The 17,647-nt window shown below is 35.9% G+C and overlaps 1 protein-coding gene and 1 pseudogene across 1 annotated transcript; both read right to left on the bottom strand.

Annotated features, from left to right (window-relative positions):
• Window positions 1–4,473: 4,473 nt before the first annotated feature.
• Window positions 4,474–5,470, bottom strand: LOC148947853 (uncharacterized). Its single transcript, XM_089096023.1, has 2 exons — window positions 5,311–5,470; window positions 4,474–5,024 (listed from the first exon to the last, which is right to left on the bottom strand). Exons 1-2 carry the CDS (start codon window positions 5,468–5,470, stop codon window positions 4,474–4,476), a joined length of 711 nt encoding a protein of 236 aa, XP_088952149.1.
• A 4,483-nt stretch (window positions 5,471–9,953) lies between these two features.
• On the bottom strand, window positions 9,954–10,860 carry LOC148947852 (uncharacterized; annotated as a pseudogene).
• Window positions 10,861–17,647: the final 6,787 nt, after the last annotated feature.

The following is a 17,647-nucleotide window of genomic DNA, read 5'->3' as shown; positions in this document are numbered from 1 at the left end:
ATTAGACGGCAAGGTCCCAAACATTAAATCCTAAGGACCAAGAATAACCCTGGAGTCAATCCCTCAAAGATTATATATCTTAAGCCCCAAATCAGAGACAATATGTTGAACCAAGATGCCAAGCTTAAGTTTGACCCTATCCAATCATTATTAGATGTCACGAAACCAAAATATCCTCCATGAGAAGAAGAACCAATCATAATAAATTTTGCGGGAAATATAAACCGTACGTGCAAACTTTCACAAAATATAGTGTTAGAGAAGAGACCAAACCAAGTTATCTTCGCCAAAATCCCAATTACTAAGCCCTTAGTGGTTGTGTATCATTGAAACGATAATCAAAGACAATGCATCAAACATAGAACCTGAGATAAAGTTCTGATCCAACCATAGTTACCCTTACATGGCGTAACATAAAAGAAGGACTAAACGTGAACAATTTACGGAAATCACAGACTCTACGAGTATTAGATTGTCTTGAGGATAAAAGTGCCCAAGAAGAGATACCCAGCCCAACGATCAAGATACCCATTTCATGATTAATTCCCCAAGGGATATATACCTAATAAACGTATCAACGACTCAATAACATCAACCCCTCGTATATGATGTGAAAAACCACGAACGGACAATTTTATGCAAAAAAAGTCATATGTATGAACAACATAAACGCTTATCCCAAGCAACAAGTGCCAAAAAGCGAAACACCACGAAGACAAACCATAAACAATTAGCCAACCCAGTAATTAATTGAATGGAAGTCCAAAGTAAGAATGGCGTATGTGAGTATTATAGACACGTAGAATTATGAAGTAAGTGTGAAAATCTTATGTATCTAACTAGTAACTTTAATGAATATTGAGAAACTTTCCATAAAACAGATGAAAACAAGTGCAAGCTACATTATCCCAGTGTTGAAATCAAATATTAACTTGAAAACTATAAATGTGTCAAATTTCCTTTTTCTTGCAAAATTATTTTTATGCATACGTATCAGTGTGTTAAAATTTAGATGTAGTAAGATGCTCTTGAAGTCAGTTACTTATCGTATCAATATAGCGTCAGGTGGAAGCATAATCTAGTATTAGAAGTAGTGAACGTGTACCATATCAGGTAGTAAAATAATTGCAAAGGCGGAACTTAATTAATTAATACCATATAAGATTATTAGCATATCAGGTGAAGGTAATTTTAGCATTAGGTGGAGGAAGGTAATAATTGTATACGTAATCATATAACCAATGTGTTAGTCAATGGAAACTCTTTGGCCCTTTCGCCAAATAGAGTGAATAGGTGAGGGACTTTTAAGCAATGTTTTCATATATTCACATAAAGAAATCAGGAATATGAGAAAAAAATACATCTTATTAAATATAGGCTATTTCAAATAATAAGGCAAAATAAAAAAAAAATAATTTTTTAAAGCAATAATAAAACAGAATCAAAATTCAAAAAGAAGAAGAAGTAGTAAACACAACGATGAGGACATCGTTAAAATGGGAAGGGTAATATGTAACGTAATCAAAATTCAAACCCCCTTTCGTTCTGGCTAAGGAAATATTCATAGTTTTTCATACAAAATTAAATCTCGGATCTTCACAGCTATGTGAGACAATTAAGGACATCACGGGAATCGTGACCAATATGTCACGACATTTTCTATTGTCCATCTTAATCAATTCCTATTGTTAAAATAGACAATACTTTTTAACATGATTAGTTTCAATAAGGAATCCAAGGAAGTCGTGACCTCTTCCACTACCGATAAAGAGAATTGAGTCTTTGAGCTGTCACTTATCAATTTATTAATGAAACTAAGTATTACGTAGTTATCAAAAAGTTGAATGTTTCTTCATAATCAAAGAAAGAATTCATGAATTCTTATCAGTGCCGATAAAGAGAATTAAATCTTCGAAATGTCGCTTATCAGCTTATTAATGAAACTAAATATTACATTGTTATCAAAAAGTTTCATGTTTCTTTATAACTAGAGAAAGAATTCGCGCATTCCCCTCAGTGGCGACAAAGAGAATTGAATCTTTTAGCAATTTATTGAAATGTGAGTTATGCTTAGTTGACAGGAAAAATTGTATTGGTCACGAAATCTTCTATTGTTCATCTTGAACAATTCCTATTATTCAAAAGACAATGCACTTTTAGCATGATTATTTTAATTAGAAGTATACAAAGTAGAACATTAATAATGTGCAACAAAGACTTTGTATGACATGAAAAAATTCTGATGTGTCAATCTTACAACTATTAATCTCGTTAAATTTAAAATAGCCAATTGGTGTATCCCTGTCCAATAGTGATACAAGAGATACCACGAACCAATAGGATCAATGTAACACACTTTATAGTAACGCCTGAACGTAACCTCTGGCGAAATTGGAGAGAATAAATAGTTAGGACTTAGCAATTTTTAGAGAGTTTTTTTCGAGTCTTTTATCAGTCTTGCGACAGTCTTTTGGAGTCGATTGTCAGTATATTATGTGAATTTTATGTGAATCTAAAAACAGCCTTATTTAACGTTATTTGTATTTCCCCAGTCAACAACTTTGTCTAAGTGCCTTTGACTGCAAAGTACTTTTGATATTACCGTCAAGCTCTGTACCGATTATGTGAGTAAAAATAAATACATTACTTTCCTATTTTATTCTCTTTATGTTAGTATTTCTCAAGATAGTTAGTCCTTGTGGCTCCAATCGCTCTAAAGGGAACCTGAAACCTTTCACAAGCCATCAAAACCTCTACAATAGGGTTTTCTTATCGATAAATACATTACATATATATTTTTTTAAATACATTGAAGTACTTTATATAAATGAAGAATGTAAATATTACCATTGAAAATTGCTGAAAACTAAATTCCTAGCAGTATTTGACACCCCACTGAAATTCCCACAGAATTTCCTGGGGGGCTGATGATGACCTGACTTGCCTTTTTCACCTCTGTGCTGGTAGATAGGGGAATGTTACATATTAGCTGTATAGAGAAACATTTTAATTAATTCCTACTCCTCCTTCCTCTCTTAACATTTATCTGAAGCCCCATGAAGAGTAAGCAGTTTTCTCATTAAAATGCACTTTTGTAGGAGTCTACCCTACCCCCACCTAAACAGTGACGTACACCCCCCTCATTATAGCTGATACGCAATTACATATTGCCAAACGTGGCATAGGGGAAAGTTGGGAACCCTGGGACAAGTCCAACTTAAAGCTCAATATCTCTTACATTTACAGTCCGATTTGCTTGTATCAAACATTAATCTTTGGCAAAATCATTTGGCTTTTACTGGGATTTTTCTTAAATTTTTATTGGTGGCAGTAAAATTAGCAAGACTTATTTTTCAGAGGGTCCCGTTTTGTCCCAGAGTACCACTTGTGTGGGTACTATGGGTCAAGGTGGTGGGTACTTTGGGACACAATGATAAATCAATCAAAACTTTGTAAATTTTGTTGTTTAAAACTGTAAAAATACAATAAATTTATTTTAAAAATTATTCAACAGAGTAGTTGGTCAGGTCTGCATCAAAGCTGATAATCTTGGCAATGCGTTTAGTTCCACCCGAGACCTTTAGAACTGTCAATTTCATCACTACTTCTGAGCTATTGACAAACGCTTTGCGCTCTTTCGAAAACTTCATCGCGCTCTTTCGAAAATGTAAACCTTCAGACTGGAACGTTTTGTTTCAAAAAATTGACAGTGTAGCCGTCAGGTTCGGCCTGAAGCACTTCACCAGTGTAGAATTTCGATCCCTTTTTCTCCTTGTACTTGACAAGAACAAAGTCACCGGAACAGATACTGGGAGTCACAGAATCCTCTTTCGGCAATCGGAAATATTCAGAGCTGAACGAGTCGTCAGAATTGTCGTCACGCTCAAAATCCCCCAGTCCTGCTTCATCTCCGCTTTCGTCACTGAACGTCAGCAATCTATTGGCAGTTTTCTTCTGAATCTTCGGCTTTTTGGCAAGAGCCACTTTCTTGATTTTCTTGAGATCCTTCTTCTCTTTTTTTGCCTTCCTTTCGTTTTCTGCAGCTTGGTTCAAGTCTTTCACCGGTGTAGAAATCAATATCTTTGATACTTCAGGCTTCCTGCCAGTCTTTGTGTTTGTAGCTTCCCTTCTTGGCAGGGGAATAATATCTTCTGCCACAACAAACGAGGTTGAATGGGCTGTAGTACTGGGACTCATGCTCAACCGAAGCTCATGTGGATCTGGTAAATTTTCGTCAACAGCGGCAGACTGATTTCCCGGCTCAGTAGTATCTTCTCGTCACAAAGCAGGAAGAAACTCAGACTCTTGCCACACTCCAGTATTCAGCGGGAAAATTCCAGGCTTTAAGAATCCGCTAGTGATGTTAGTCTGAGAGAAGGCCTTAGGAATAGCAACCCCCAGTGATTTATCGATCTCATATTCCGTCACTTCTCGACCAGGGTGAAGTCTCAACCATTTCTAAATTGCCTGTGATCAATAAGTCTTTAAAGGTCCATAAACCGAAACGTTGAGAGGCTGCAACTTGAATGATGTGTGCGGCGGGAGAGTAAGTAAATGTATTCCCTTTTCTTTGGCCAACGAAAATTCATCGTAACTGGTGTGACATTTATGATTGTCCATCAGAATCAAGACAGAATTCTCAGGAGATGGGTGGACATGCGATACAAAGTGCTCCAAATACAGCAAAAACAGATCCTTTGTCATCCAAGCATTTCCAGGCTTGCCACTTGCTATTCCATCAGTCTGTGGGGGGGGAGCTCCATCAAGAAGCCTTTCTACAAAACCTGCTCGTGGGAAAATCAGAAAGGCTGGAATAAATCCTCCCATGGCATTTAACTGCTTTACTCTCTTCGGGCTCAGCACTCTTTGACACTTGGTCTGGACATTCGTGAGCCCAGTCTCATCGAGGTTGAAGATCCGGCTAGCAGGGAACTTGTATTTTGAATAAAACTCTCCGAGATTCCTGTAACAGGTGTCAACAGCAACACGATTGAAACCAAGATTTCTCTGGATACTTGTAGGTTCTAGTTTTCGAAGCGAAATTCAAGGGATGCTTTCTAACAAAGCCATACAACCAGTCTTTGGCTGCAAACTTTTCTGTGTCCCAGCTTGACGAATATGCAAGTCCGTTTCGTTTTGCCATAAGCCAAGCAAGATCTCTGGTTCTCTTTTTGGAGAGACCATAGTGCATTGGGGCTGCTTGAAGGATGTACTCTTCAAGTTGAAGCTCCTGCTCAATCGTAAATACTCGCCTGTTGTCATAGGCGGGAGTGTAACTAAACTCTTCTTATTCTTCATCTGTTCTGTTACGAAACGCATGGGCATATCTGCTAAGCGTTGACCGATTGACATTGTAAACTTCAGCAGCTGCTCGAAGCGGCATCCCATAAGGGTGAGCTTCTACCGCTTTCTTCATGTCCTCCTCATTCCAGACGAAAAGCGACGGATCAGCTTTTCTCGTGTTTGGCATTCTAAAATGAAAGACAGAGTTTTTAGTTTATATATTAAGTTTAAATTCTTCTAAGTTTATATATTAGGTAAGGTTTAAATTTAATTGAATAATTAGAATGAGCTTATGATTGAATATAGTTTCATGGAATATAGAAATAATATAGGATTTTGTATGATATAAAGAAAAAAAATTATAGAGTTTAGATTTGAAGTATTTGAGACTTAGATTGTTGGTTTTAGGTTTGAGGTCTTAGATTTGAAGACTTAACTTTGAATTAGAGGAGTTTATTATATGAAAAAATATTGAGTAAATTTTTAGGAAATCTAGAAATAGTATAGGATTTTTATGAATTTTTAGATTATAGATTACAGATTGTGATTATGATTGTTGGAATTTATTTTAAACTGGTGGAATTTATTTTATGTGTTGAGGGGGATACGATTGGCTACCTAATAACACAAGGCCCCTCGAGAGTAGAAAAACGAAAGAAAGCAGTCAACATAAGACAAGAAGCATACTTTTGAAAGTTCTCTATGCTAAAGTAATCAAGGGTACCCTGGGACATAATGAACTCAACCTGTCCCACTGTACCCCAAAACACGCGTCCCAGAGTACCCTAACAGTAAGAACTTTCTAAAATAAATTAGATCAGCCACTAGATAGCAGAAGAACACAACAAAATTTATACCATCGAAACGCTCATAAACTTTTCTATCTAGAGGCTATAAGTAATTTTCTAGAAGCTGCTTATCTAAGAGTACCGTAGAATTTCGCAAGGAAAAATATTTTTCAAAAACCACATAAAAAATTCTTACCTAAATTTTGTGATAGAAGTTGCACATGCGACCACTCTACTACATCCACAGATAGTCCAAGAGATATGTGGTGTTAAGGACCGTGTCGATTGCAATGGGGGAGAGAATAAAATAGACTGAAAAATAAATTTGAATTTCCTTATGAAGTGATTAATTGTGCCGTGGAGCCATGGATCCAAAAACGTAGGAGTACTTCGTGGATTTTATTAGATTCCTTAGGAGCGTCACCAATTGGAGAACAATTGAACTAGAAGACTACTCTGGGAGGCTAGATACAGGCATATAAAATAAAACAACACAAATAGAAAAGTAATAGATTTATTAAACTTACATGTTTAATTGTACAGCAGCGTACTTCAAATCATCAATCTTATAATGCTCTTATCTTAATGCTCAATGCTTGGGTTCTCAATGCTTAATGCCTCATAATTCTCATAATAATGAATCCAAAAAAACTTTTACAACACTTTAAAACACAGTTCTGTTTCTGAGTACAAAGAACTGGTCATCATTGGCCTAAATCCTGTGAAGGGGCCCGCCACCTTAACATGATGTGGAGAAATTAAATACGTTATGTTACCTGCGCGTCTAATAAGTTTACCCTTAATGTTTTGGTCATTAAACTTTTCGCATTCCTGTGTTAACTTGAAACTTTCTATGTTACTTGAATCTACATTGTATAAAACATTGTCTCGTGATTTTTTGTCAAGCATTTTATGAAATTCAAACTATCTTCTTTTAGTTAATACCGTCATCCGATCGGTAGCTTTTTCCACATTTCACATGTGTCGGTTAGTAAGACAAAAGGCGTGGAATGCATGCGAAGCTTTACAAAGTATTCTGGAATTTATCAAACATCAAGTTCTTTGCGAATCTGACCATCCGTTTTTTTTGTACTTTAAAGGAATGTTTTGGCTGAGCATAAAATATGTTTGTTCTTTCGTTGATTAAGAATTGAGACTCAAGTTTAAAATGGGGTTTAAAATCAATTAGAGGGGAGTTTAATTTACATCGGAAGTATATTTAGAACGAAATAATTTTATTTTATTTTGAAGTATTTGGAAACAATTTTATATTACATATTGCTTACGGTACATATTACCCTTCCCATTATTTAATGTCGTCCCTTCATTAGGACTTGCTCGCCCTTTGGTTTTGAAATATTCGCGGTTTATTTACTATTTGTCCTACGTAACTTTAATTGATACTGTATTATTTTATATTTTAATTTAAGCTTAATCAACAGTGCTTAAGAAAAATTTTAGTATTACTTTTCTTATTTAGCTATATATCCTTTTCTAAGGTTCCTCCACCGACTAAGATAGTCACTACATAAAGATTATTATTTTTTTTCTACATCTAATACTAATGACTCCTATATTTTCAACAATGTTGGTAATGTTGGGTTATTCCACTATTACTAAAAAAATTTTTTTTTAGATTCATCTTTTATAAATTTTTCTATCTTAAGCTAGCTACGGAATAACTATGTTTCCTGTTCTACGCTAAATTAAACGAATAATATAGTAACACTACACCTAATTCTACTTGAACATCTAGCGACACATACATGAATAATTTATAACACACAATATTATGTTTACCATTTTCACTGGTAATAAAAACACTTTCACTGGGGTTGTTTGTTATGTAGTATTAATAATAGGTCATTAAAATTGTTAGGTTGTTAAAATCAATAAAATGTGATATAAGTTCACACCTATTTTACCACTATACGCGTCTCTTTAGCGTACTCGCTCTTTCCGTTGCAAATTATGGTCCTTCACTAGTATCGTCTTGTTGAAACAAAATTTTAAATCACTTGTATGTAGCTTCTTCATAGATTAGTTCGAGTATGATTATGTTCATCTTTGACGAAGTGTTTTCTCTAATTATAAAACGGGAAATGATATCTTTGGTCGCGGGTGTGTGGAATCTTGTCATCAGAGTTCATTTTCACCTGATGTTTTTGCATAGATCATAGGGGGCTTTTTGATCACTGGGACTGAGTTGATATTGGATGTGTTGCTTTTCTTCTCAGTATGGCACTGTTGGGATGTTCATATTACATAGAGAAAATACATCTCGTTTAAAATAGTTCATTCATGCACTTGGAGGTTAGCTTTTCTTATAAAATTGTTTGTGCGTGGCTTTTGTCTATTAGCTTTCGAGGGGACTCCTTGGTTAATCACAGGGAAAATGATGTTTGAATTTTGAATAGGTCAACATCAAACTTTTGTGACTCCTTCAACATATTGTCTTTGATTAGCGGTAGGAGTACATTGTCACTCAGGGGTTACTCACTGGGATTACTATTGATTTATAGCATTCAATGATAAGTTTTCAAGTCCAAATTTCAAAAAAATAATTGTCTCGTAACATTTACGGTGATATCTCTAATGTCTCTGTAGTCTCGTAATGGAGAAATGGTCTAAGGGGATTTAACATGCGAATCGTCGACATGCCAACAAATCGGGTTCATCAATATTGTTATCAGGGATGATGTATTAACTCACATCTTATGCTAGATAATGGGGTTTTCAGGGTTGTAATGTTTATAGCCTGATACTGCACTGGGTACTGTGATTTGTTAGATAGTGTTAACTTATGCATATCGTTCCCTTGATCAAAAGGTACCCGTAATCTTCGTAAGCGAAGTTGGGTTGAGAGTCGTTTGGTACTTATGGCGAGTACTCTTAGTTGGTTGAGTCATGATGAAAATATGTGCTACTGGGCTATGTGAGCACATGTCTCTGTATTGTCCTGGATAGTTTCTGATATGCCGTTCCAATTCCTGGAATAAAATAATTCGGCAGAATCACACGTTCTTTGAAGTAAATACTCATAGTACAAATAAGTCACATATCGATTGGGTACATGAATTTTACGCTACGAGACAGAGTTAAATAAATACACTAATATTAGTACACAAAACGAAATTTTTATCATGTTGGTTGAAATATATATGTAAAGTTCTCATGGGGAAATTCAATACATAGAAGTTTCTTCTAAGTTGTTATAGCATAACGACGATATAAAAGATTAATTCTTTAACTTTAAGTGTGGTCTCTTATTATGCTTTCTAATATACACTACTACATACACTTTATTTTAACTAATTTCAACACTTAGCTAATTTCACATTAGATTTAAAATAGTCATTTTAAACAGAGTTTATGCCACATCATTAAATTTGAGGTCTAATTTTACAACATATTTCATGCCTGCATTGTTCACGCACATCCGTGCTGTTTAAGAAACGCTTGTTGCAGCGTCATAGCCACACGGTTTTGCGTAAACGACACTGAATGGGGGAAAATAGACATAGTAAGGACGAGTGGAGACCTCTATATCCACTCGTTTTCTAATGTCTTCCCTTTTTCTTGACCTAGGCATTTCCATGGGGTTCCGGGTTTAGCTTTTGCATTTCAGCCGCTTCCCCGGGTTCTTCCTTTGGTTTTTGCCTTCTTAGTCTCAAAATTCTTCCATAATTAAAAGTTAGTAAGGTTCTCATAGTCAGGGAAATCGCAAACACGAAACATACGGTCAGTAGTATGTTCCACCAAAAATTGGTTGAGAATAATCCGTATCTATCATCTACGTACGTTAATCTCTGGTCTTCATTAGTAAATAGGGGGATTTGGGAGTCCAATGCTTCTCTTATTTTTGTGAGTTGTAATGTTCCTTTATTTTTTTTCTATTTTAGACCATATTGAGGTTTTCATTTCCTTATTTTCTATATTGGGGATAGTGTGCGACAGGTTGATTGCCTTAAAATTGATTATTTTAGGGCTAATTATGTTTACGCTTGTGGTAATTAGCGGCGTTTGAACTGTTGACTCTTTAGTTACAAGTCGACATCCTTGTTTTATGGTTATCGTACCCACGTCTTGTAATAGCAACTAGGTCCTGTAACTTGGATCGATTTTTTCTGTATTATTATAACAAGACAGAGTTCCAACTGTTTCTTTTGGAACAGAAAATAACCAAAGGTCATTTCTAAGGTGTATGAATATTTCTCGTTTAGTACTTCCTATCAAGGCGTCGCAAGAATTAGGTATTTCTTCCTATTGTGTGTCTTTTAAAAATATATCCAACATACAAGATCCGGATTTGACGATGTAAATAGGTAAGGTAAGCTGGCAAACTAGGTTCTTGAATGACACGCACTCTTTTAAGTCTTGTGAGTTCGCTAGGGCATATTTACGTCTATCTTGATCAATAAGTAAATACTCTGCTTCAGGTGTGATAGTCATAAATGAATTCATCTTTTTTATATTAGCAGGGAAGGTCGAAATTTTGTATAAGTCGTATATTGATTGCTGGTTTATTAAAGGAATTGTTACTACTACGAATAATTGTTCATTTTTTTTCCGTGATGTGTACTCTTAATTTTGTATAATAAAGGAATAAATTTGATACTTCTGGTTCTATGGGTAAATGTAAACCAAACGTTAGATGTTTTTTTATTTCATCTAAAATGCTTTTTAGGTTAGAAGGGTCTACCAAGTCGTATGACAAGGTTCCTCCCGTGAGGGTAAATAATGCGAACTCGAACTTGCTAACATCTGTCGCTAGATTTAGTAATGACATGGTAATTATATCAAGTGATACCATGGTGAGGCTCGCGTCTTTCACCACATGATCCACTTCATTCCTTAAGTAATTCATTACATTTACAGTTTTTGAGATTTTCTTGGATATCATTTCGACTTTATCTCTTTGGTAGTTAGCTATGCTTGCTTGTATTTTCTGGACGTGTAACGTTACGTTCATGGCATTATTTAACTTTTTCACATTTTCTCTTAAGATATTCAGGTCTTCCTCCGTTGTTAAACCAAAAAGGCGGGAGGCGAGTTCTCCGACGATGGGAATTAGGCTTGTAGATCTGCGGTATTTACTTCTTCGAAAAAATACCTCAAAGATTCTTGTGGTACTTTGTTTTAATTTTTGTATTTCCGCATTAAATAGTTAAAATAAGGCTTGTAACCTTTGTCTATATAATAATAAGAAGGCTTTGTGAGTTGACACATTTTGGGTGTTTTTCTCATTTAGATCAGGTAATAGTTCAATATATTCTTTTGTCGGCTTGTCGGCCATTGCTAATCTAGCACAAGTACGTTTATTGTCTATTATCCAACATTTATTATGTACGTAATTATTTTCTTCCTCTTTCTTATACTTATTTTTCTTTTCTTCTGGTTTAATCGCTTGTACTTTTATCGTTTGTGTCTCGGTATGTCTTACTGGGATTCTTGCTCTTAGGCCTATACGGAATACGCCAATCGATTGGGTGTCCGTGAACTTGGGCCCTGTTGACCAATTCCATTTTGTGAATGTCGTGGTTTTGAGGTAAGTCAACATGGTCAAATTTCCTGGTGGTTCATTACTAAGCGCGATCATTCCTGGGACTGTATTCGTCGTAGTTTCCGACATTGAAGATTGTATTTCTTTTGCTGGGGTCTCATATGTAGGCGTGGTTGTCTTGGCGTCTTTTTCTTTTCTTTCTGTAGGATTTCTATTCTCATTATCTTGTTTTGTATTTAAGAATTTATTTCTTGAATTGTCTAATTCCTTTAAGTTAGTAATTTGTCTGTAGTCATTTTCCTTTCTGAGTTTGGATGATATTCGTTTCGTAACATTTTTCTCGGCAAGACTTTGCCATAATTCTTTGAGAAAAGTCCATAGGCTCGGTAGGTCATTTAGCATTGCGTAATTTCCATCATAAAGTTTTCCTTCCCTTGTAGTCAATGGCTTGGGGTTTTCTATGGGTTTCATTGCGGTAAAATCTCTTGACAAGTGTTCAACATTATTCACTGACCTTTTCTTTTTTTCTTCCTTGGTGCTAGTTCCTAGTGAGTAGAAATGCCTTATTGACTACAACCGGGAGTCCATATATGGGCATAGAACCACGTGGTTTATGGTTTTCTCAGTGAGAATGAAAAAACAGGAATTTTGTCACATTTATGGATGTTTTCATGGATGGTTATGTGTGTTGCTCGATTTATTTGATGTTTTTCATGAATGTTTTTATGGTTTTTGTCAGTGAGAATTTGAAAAACAGGAACTTTGTCACATTTATGGATGTTTTTATGGTTTTTGTCAGTGAGAATGAAAAAAAAGGAACTTTCTCACATTTATGTCTGTTTTTATGGATTTTGTCAGTGAGAATGGAAAAACAGAAACTTTCTCACTTTAATAGATTATTGAGTCTAATGGGGGCAGGTCAATGACACTTTCTTCTTGTTGTTGCTCGATGCAAATGTTATGATCCAGAAATAGTATTTTTTGTTGTTGCACGAGCCAAATGTTATGAGTTTCCCTGAAACAGTTAGATCACGTGTTTCCTTTTCAGCCAATCATAGGGCTTGCTTACATAGTAGCGGCGGAGGGACTATAAGGGAAGGATTTTTGTTATAGTTTTACCAGCCTGTGAATATAATTCAAAGAGAATAGTTTATTTGGAGATATATTAGTGTCGATGTCAGGTGGAATGTTTACACACTTAGAGGTTAATAGTTGTGTTGATGGTAAGAATACAATAGCACAAAACACTGTGATAATAATTACAAAAGGATCGCGGCGATGACTGGAATGGGATGCAGTATATGAAATATATTTGATATTCTTCAGCAAATTTAAGATGGAGGATCAATTATATTTCGCTGCTAAAGCTGATATAGCATTTGTGAGTTAACTTCAATGCGGTGGAAGCGCATTTGTAAAGCATATCAAAAACAATAAACTCTATCACTACTTGTACATGCATTTCTGGTCAGGTCTGATAAATCAGGGTCAGTCTAGAATCAGCAGTCAGAGTGAAAGGATTGAAAAATGAATAAATTTGAGAAAGAGAGAATTAGATCAAATCTAGTGTTTATGGAAAAACATTTGATTTTGGATGATGATTTTCTCAAGTTATCTCTTCAACGCAGGATATTCTCTCAGGAAACACTTGAAAATATAATGAAAACTGATTCTCCACCATTGGACTATTGTATGAAACTTTTAAAATGTGATTCAAATGCTTATACTCAATTTATTGATATATTAATTGGAACAAGGCGGAATCACATTTTGAATGTACTTTTGAAATCACTGCCAATGTAGATGACTACTCCTTTGGATGATATAGCGTCACAAAGTTATCCCTCTCCCCTTTCCTCCACATTGACTTTATCGGGTGAGGACACTCAGTTTTGTTTTAGACGTGAGTGAGTTGACACCGGAAACTAGAAAATGTTCTATATATGCCCATTGTGCATGTACACTCTTAGCAGTTGGACTCAATGTGAGAATTGTACAATTATTGATGACTATAGTGAAAAGTGTAAATTATGTAATCCTTGCAAATTACATAGAGGCTATGCAGTACAAATTAAAGGATGTAATTCATGTCTTGAGGAGGTGTGTAACTCTCACCCTAGCGGGCACCTACGCTCTAATTGTCACCATGATAAATGTGATCAGTGGGAGAATACTTACCCCGCTATGATTGGAAAGAATCCTAAACGTAATTTTAGTTTATTTCTACGGGATTGGTATCGTCGTGGATTTAAATTATTCTGGGAAGAGGAATCTGGTCTACGATTCAACTGTTGGGGTAACAAGACAATCTGGTTTCTACGTCATCGCTGTGACGACACTGCCTACTACGACCATAAACCAAGTGATTTTTATATGGCAGTTACCGAATATGATTCACCACTTGAAAACACTGTATGTGATATTGGTTCTAATAGACAGATTGAAACTCGTGAATTTCATAATATGAATGCAAATAGTATCATTGACTATACAAAGAGATATGACAAGAGTGAAGTTACATTGTACTGCAGAAAATGTGACCCTGACTTTACAGTCAACCAAGATCAAACAGGTTCACGACAGTTGCCTATACACCGATGAAGAAATCTAAAAGTGAAGATTTAAAGACATTGTTGTATATATATACATTTTATTAATAAATAAATTCACAAACATTTTTTAAGCACTTTAGACTTAGGGCACTGGAATCAATATTAAATACACACGTAAGTATATTTTCGGCTAGAGAGTCGTTTACACGTGGATTACCACTATAAATGTGGAGAAACTGCTTGTAAGTATAGCCACGACATCGGAACACAAAATATAGTAGCGCATGGAAACCACAGCTTTTAGTCGTTAGATCCTGCACCCTCTTTCGATTTTGAATAATAGTTTTCCCACTGCTCTCAATATAGTTGCTGATGTGAGTCGTGTAGAATGTATAGGGTAGGCCAAGAGGATCAAAAAATTCAATCGTCTTCATTGTTTGATAGATGCACAGCCAATGCCCCGTCAACACAGTCGATGGACTGCTATTAACAATAATCAAGGTATTACTCGCACTTTGAATTTTTCCTAGATAGTCTGAGGGTAGACAATAGGATTTGAACTGGGACATATAGTGGTCCATATTAAATACATCGATTATTTGACTGGTGTTCATGGCGCCAAGTCTAGTAGAACACTACCTTCGGGAGTGATTTCCCAATAGGTTTCATATTGATTTAGTGAGATTAGTGCAATACTCTCAGCCAATGGGTTGGCAAATGTACACTTTAAACGCACAGTCCCCATACGTACTATACTCATATCCTGCGTACCAGACAAATCTAGTGCAATGATACCATGTGTTATAGTAAACAAATCTTCGGTTATAGCATTTTCAAATAGTTGCGAATTGTGATCTAGAGTTTGTATGGTCAGCTCATACAATGTTCTATAGGATTTATCAAAAGATAGATTGTTGAGCGGGATACCATTTACTTTGCATACAAGAGATGAAAGTCCAAACATCTCGAATTTATGTGGGCATTCAGTCAATGATCCTATTGCACAGGTGCTCTTTACAAATGCCAATGCAAGTTTCGAGGGGGTTTTGCCACTGATAAAGGATGAATCGGTGAATGTGCGTCACCCCATAGCAATATGACGTTGATTGATGATTGTATTAGGAACATGTGATTTAGTATTATTTCAATCGGCTCTCAGTTTCTCTACGGCCGAAGCAACAGATCTCAAGACCTGCTGTTTGCGTAAATGAAGTATTGCCGTGATGAGGGAGAGACTTGCATCAGGATTGGCGGCAGGTTCTTTTCTCAGTATGAAATTGGATGGTGCAAACTTCAATTTTATATCCACTTTAACATTGGGCGGCAGCCATTGGGGTTTATTAAATATTTCATGATGTATTTTTCCAACTAGATGTAATTCACTAGTTGTAGCATTTTTAAGTGCATCTGTACTATCAGTATTAGCAATATATTCATATCCATTGGAGATGCCTCTCAATTCCTTGTATGACTTGGGTGTTATCAACATGAATTGCATATAGCCTGTATAATTTGAGAGATTGTTGCTTGTGCTCACCAACTTGCTATTGATGTAGACACTAATTTGACGAAATAAATTATGTAGCATATAATTTCCATAGGATATCCCATTGGCTCGAATTGGCATTGTATTATCGGATTTCCGGACTTTCATTTGTAAATCTATAAAAATTTTGAAGACATGTCCATAAAGTCGTCTTCATTGGAAAAAATTTGAAAGTGGGTATCATCAGAAAGGGGTTGTTGAGGATAAAATTTTTCATAGTATCAATGTATGACACTCGCTTAAACATTTTCGGTACTGATGAGATTCAATGAATTGGTTACTAAAGATTGAAACTACTTATACGGCAGCTACGACATCATATACGAAAAAATCAAGTTTAGATCCAACAATTCTCTTACTTGACCTTCTGGTGACGCTACGTATCGGCTTTCTCCTTCTTTTCTGTGACAAACGGGATGATGTCTTTCGTTTCCGTCCTGGGTAGAGACTGATGAGTGATGCATTGTTTCTTGACGTTTTTAAAACTTTAAGATTTTGTTTCATTTTCTTGCCAAGGGTTCGTGCACTAAACGTAAGATTTTTCGTAGTACTTTTTTTAAAATCCTTGTCAGAACCCCAGTCGTATAGTGTAGAGGATGCAAAATCTGTCGCAGCCGGTACAAGATATTTTCTAGCCAGTGGTAGTGAAGAGCGAAACAGCTTAGCAAACCAGCTGCCGAAACCATAGCCAGACATTTCAATACGCCCTCTGTAATACTCCAGTCCATTGCCCTGGGGTTTTGGACCAAGAGTGTCAGAATAGCAGTCAATATCAGGACAAGTGAATACTACTTTTTTATTGGACATATTGCTGTTGAACGATGGGACAAAAATGACAAGTAATCTCAGCCAAACCTTTCGAAATGGCTATGGAATCGCCTAATTCGGTTCTTAGTGTTAACTGACAGAGTTCCAAATAGGAAGTGTTTACGGGAATATACTGAAGATGCTTTATATTGTAGTGGTGAATATGTTCTTGATTGGTTTTTCGTTCAAGAACTCGTAGGAGGGGAACATTTGAATTACCAGCCCGTGATGTTTCCACAAATGAAGCGTAGAGAAATATACAAGTGTCTGTGGAGAAGGCGGTTGTGTAGTCAGAGAAAAGGAAATTTGTGTTTCTGGCATTTTTGCCATTGATTATATTGAGCTTAAAGTCAGGAACATCCATCACGTTATAATTGGGAATAACCCTTTCGCTGTCAATCGGTGAACTACTGTAGATCTTGCCCTCCTTCTTTGAAAAGTTGAAATGAAAAGCTCCCTTTTTACGAGCGGAAATTCTTTTATTGATAGAACGACATAAATCATTCATACAGGTGAGTTCCTCGTAGGGTTATTCAATATATGGATAATCCAACCAATTGATTTTTTGAATTTGTTCTTGATCACCTGGTGGTGGTGTCCAATCAAAGGGTCTAATTTTTATTTCATATTTATGATCCTTTCTCAGGAGGTCATAGGTATTTTTGAGAATACAGTCGACAAGAGCCACTTCATACTTTCCATTGAATTTGATGGTGGGGGAGAGTTTCGTCTAAAAATCACTTGTTTTATTCAGATCATTGTAGAGAGGATCAGAAACATTGGACATGAAATTCAAATAGAAATCATTGGGCATTGTCAATTTGTTCAGCACTGACCCAAGAATCAAAATCAGAGTTGTATCCTAGCCAGCGAACAAGCAACTGTTTCTTGCCCCTACGAGTACGACTCTTTAATATCTTTTCAATTTGATAACTTTCACTGAATTAAGTGGTATTAATGAAAATGATGATATTCAACCGAAAACCGTCAGCGAGAACACCGATTAACCATCACCAAAGTGTCACAATGCCGTCAGTGTCTCCACACCCCTCGGAAAATAGGGGGGTAATGGTCAACTGCAAAGATATTTAGCCTATTGAAAAAAATTGCTCATTGTTCCTTTAGTAGCCACGCAATTAGACTAAAAATTATGATATTTATGCACAGT

Source organism: Artemia sp. Qi Xiang Cuo, chromosome 10 (assembly GCF_049724085.1).
Source record: "Artemia sp. Qi Xiang Cuo chromosome 10, ASM4972408v1, whole genome shotgun sequence".
Classification (NCBI taxonomy): domain Eukaryota; kingdom Metazoa; phylum Arthropoda; class Branchiopoda; order Anostraca; family Artemiidae; genus Artemia; species Artemia sp. Qi Xiang Cuo.
This window is presented reverse-complemented; position numbering and strand designations above follow the sequence as displayed.

Excerpts from the sequence above, each read along its gene's own strand:
- LOC148947853 (XM_089096023.1), bottom strand. The coding sequence starts at position 5,470 with ATGCCAAACACGAGAAAAGCTGATCCGTCGCTTTTCGTCTGGAATGAG. Across the intron at positions 5,025-5,310 it reads CAGATATGCCCATGCGTTTC|AACCTACAAGTATCCAGAGA; the intron begins GTAACAGAACAG and ends TTCGAAAACTAG.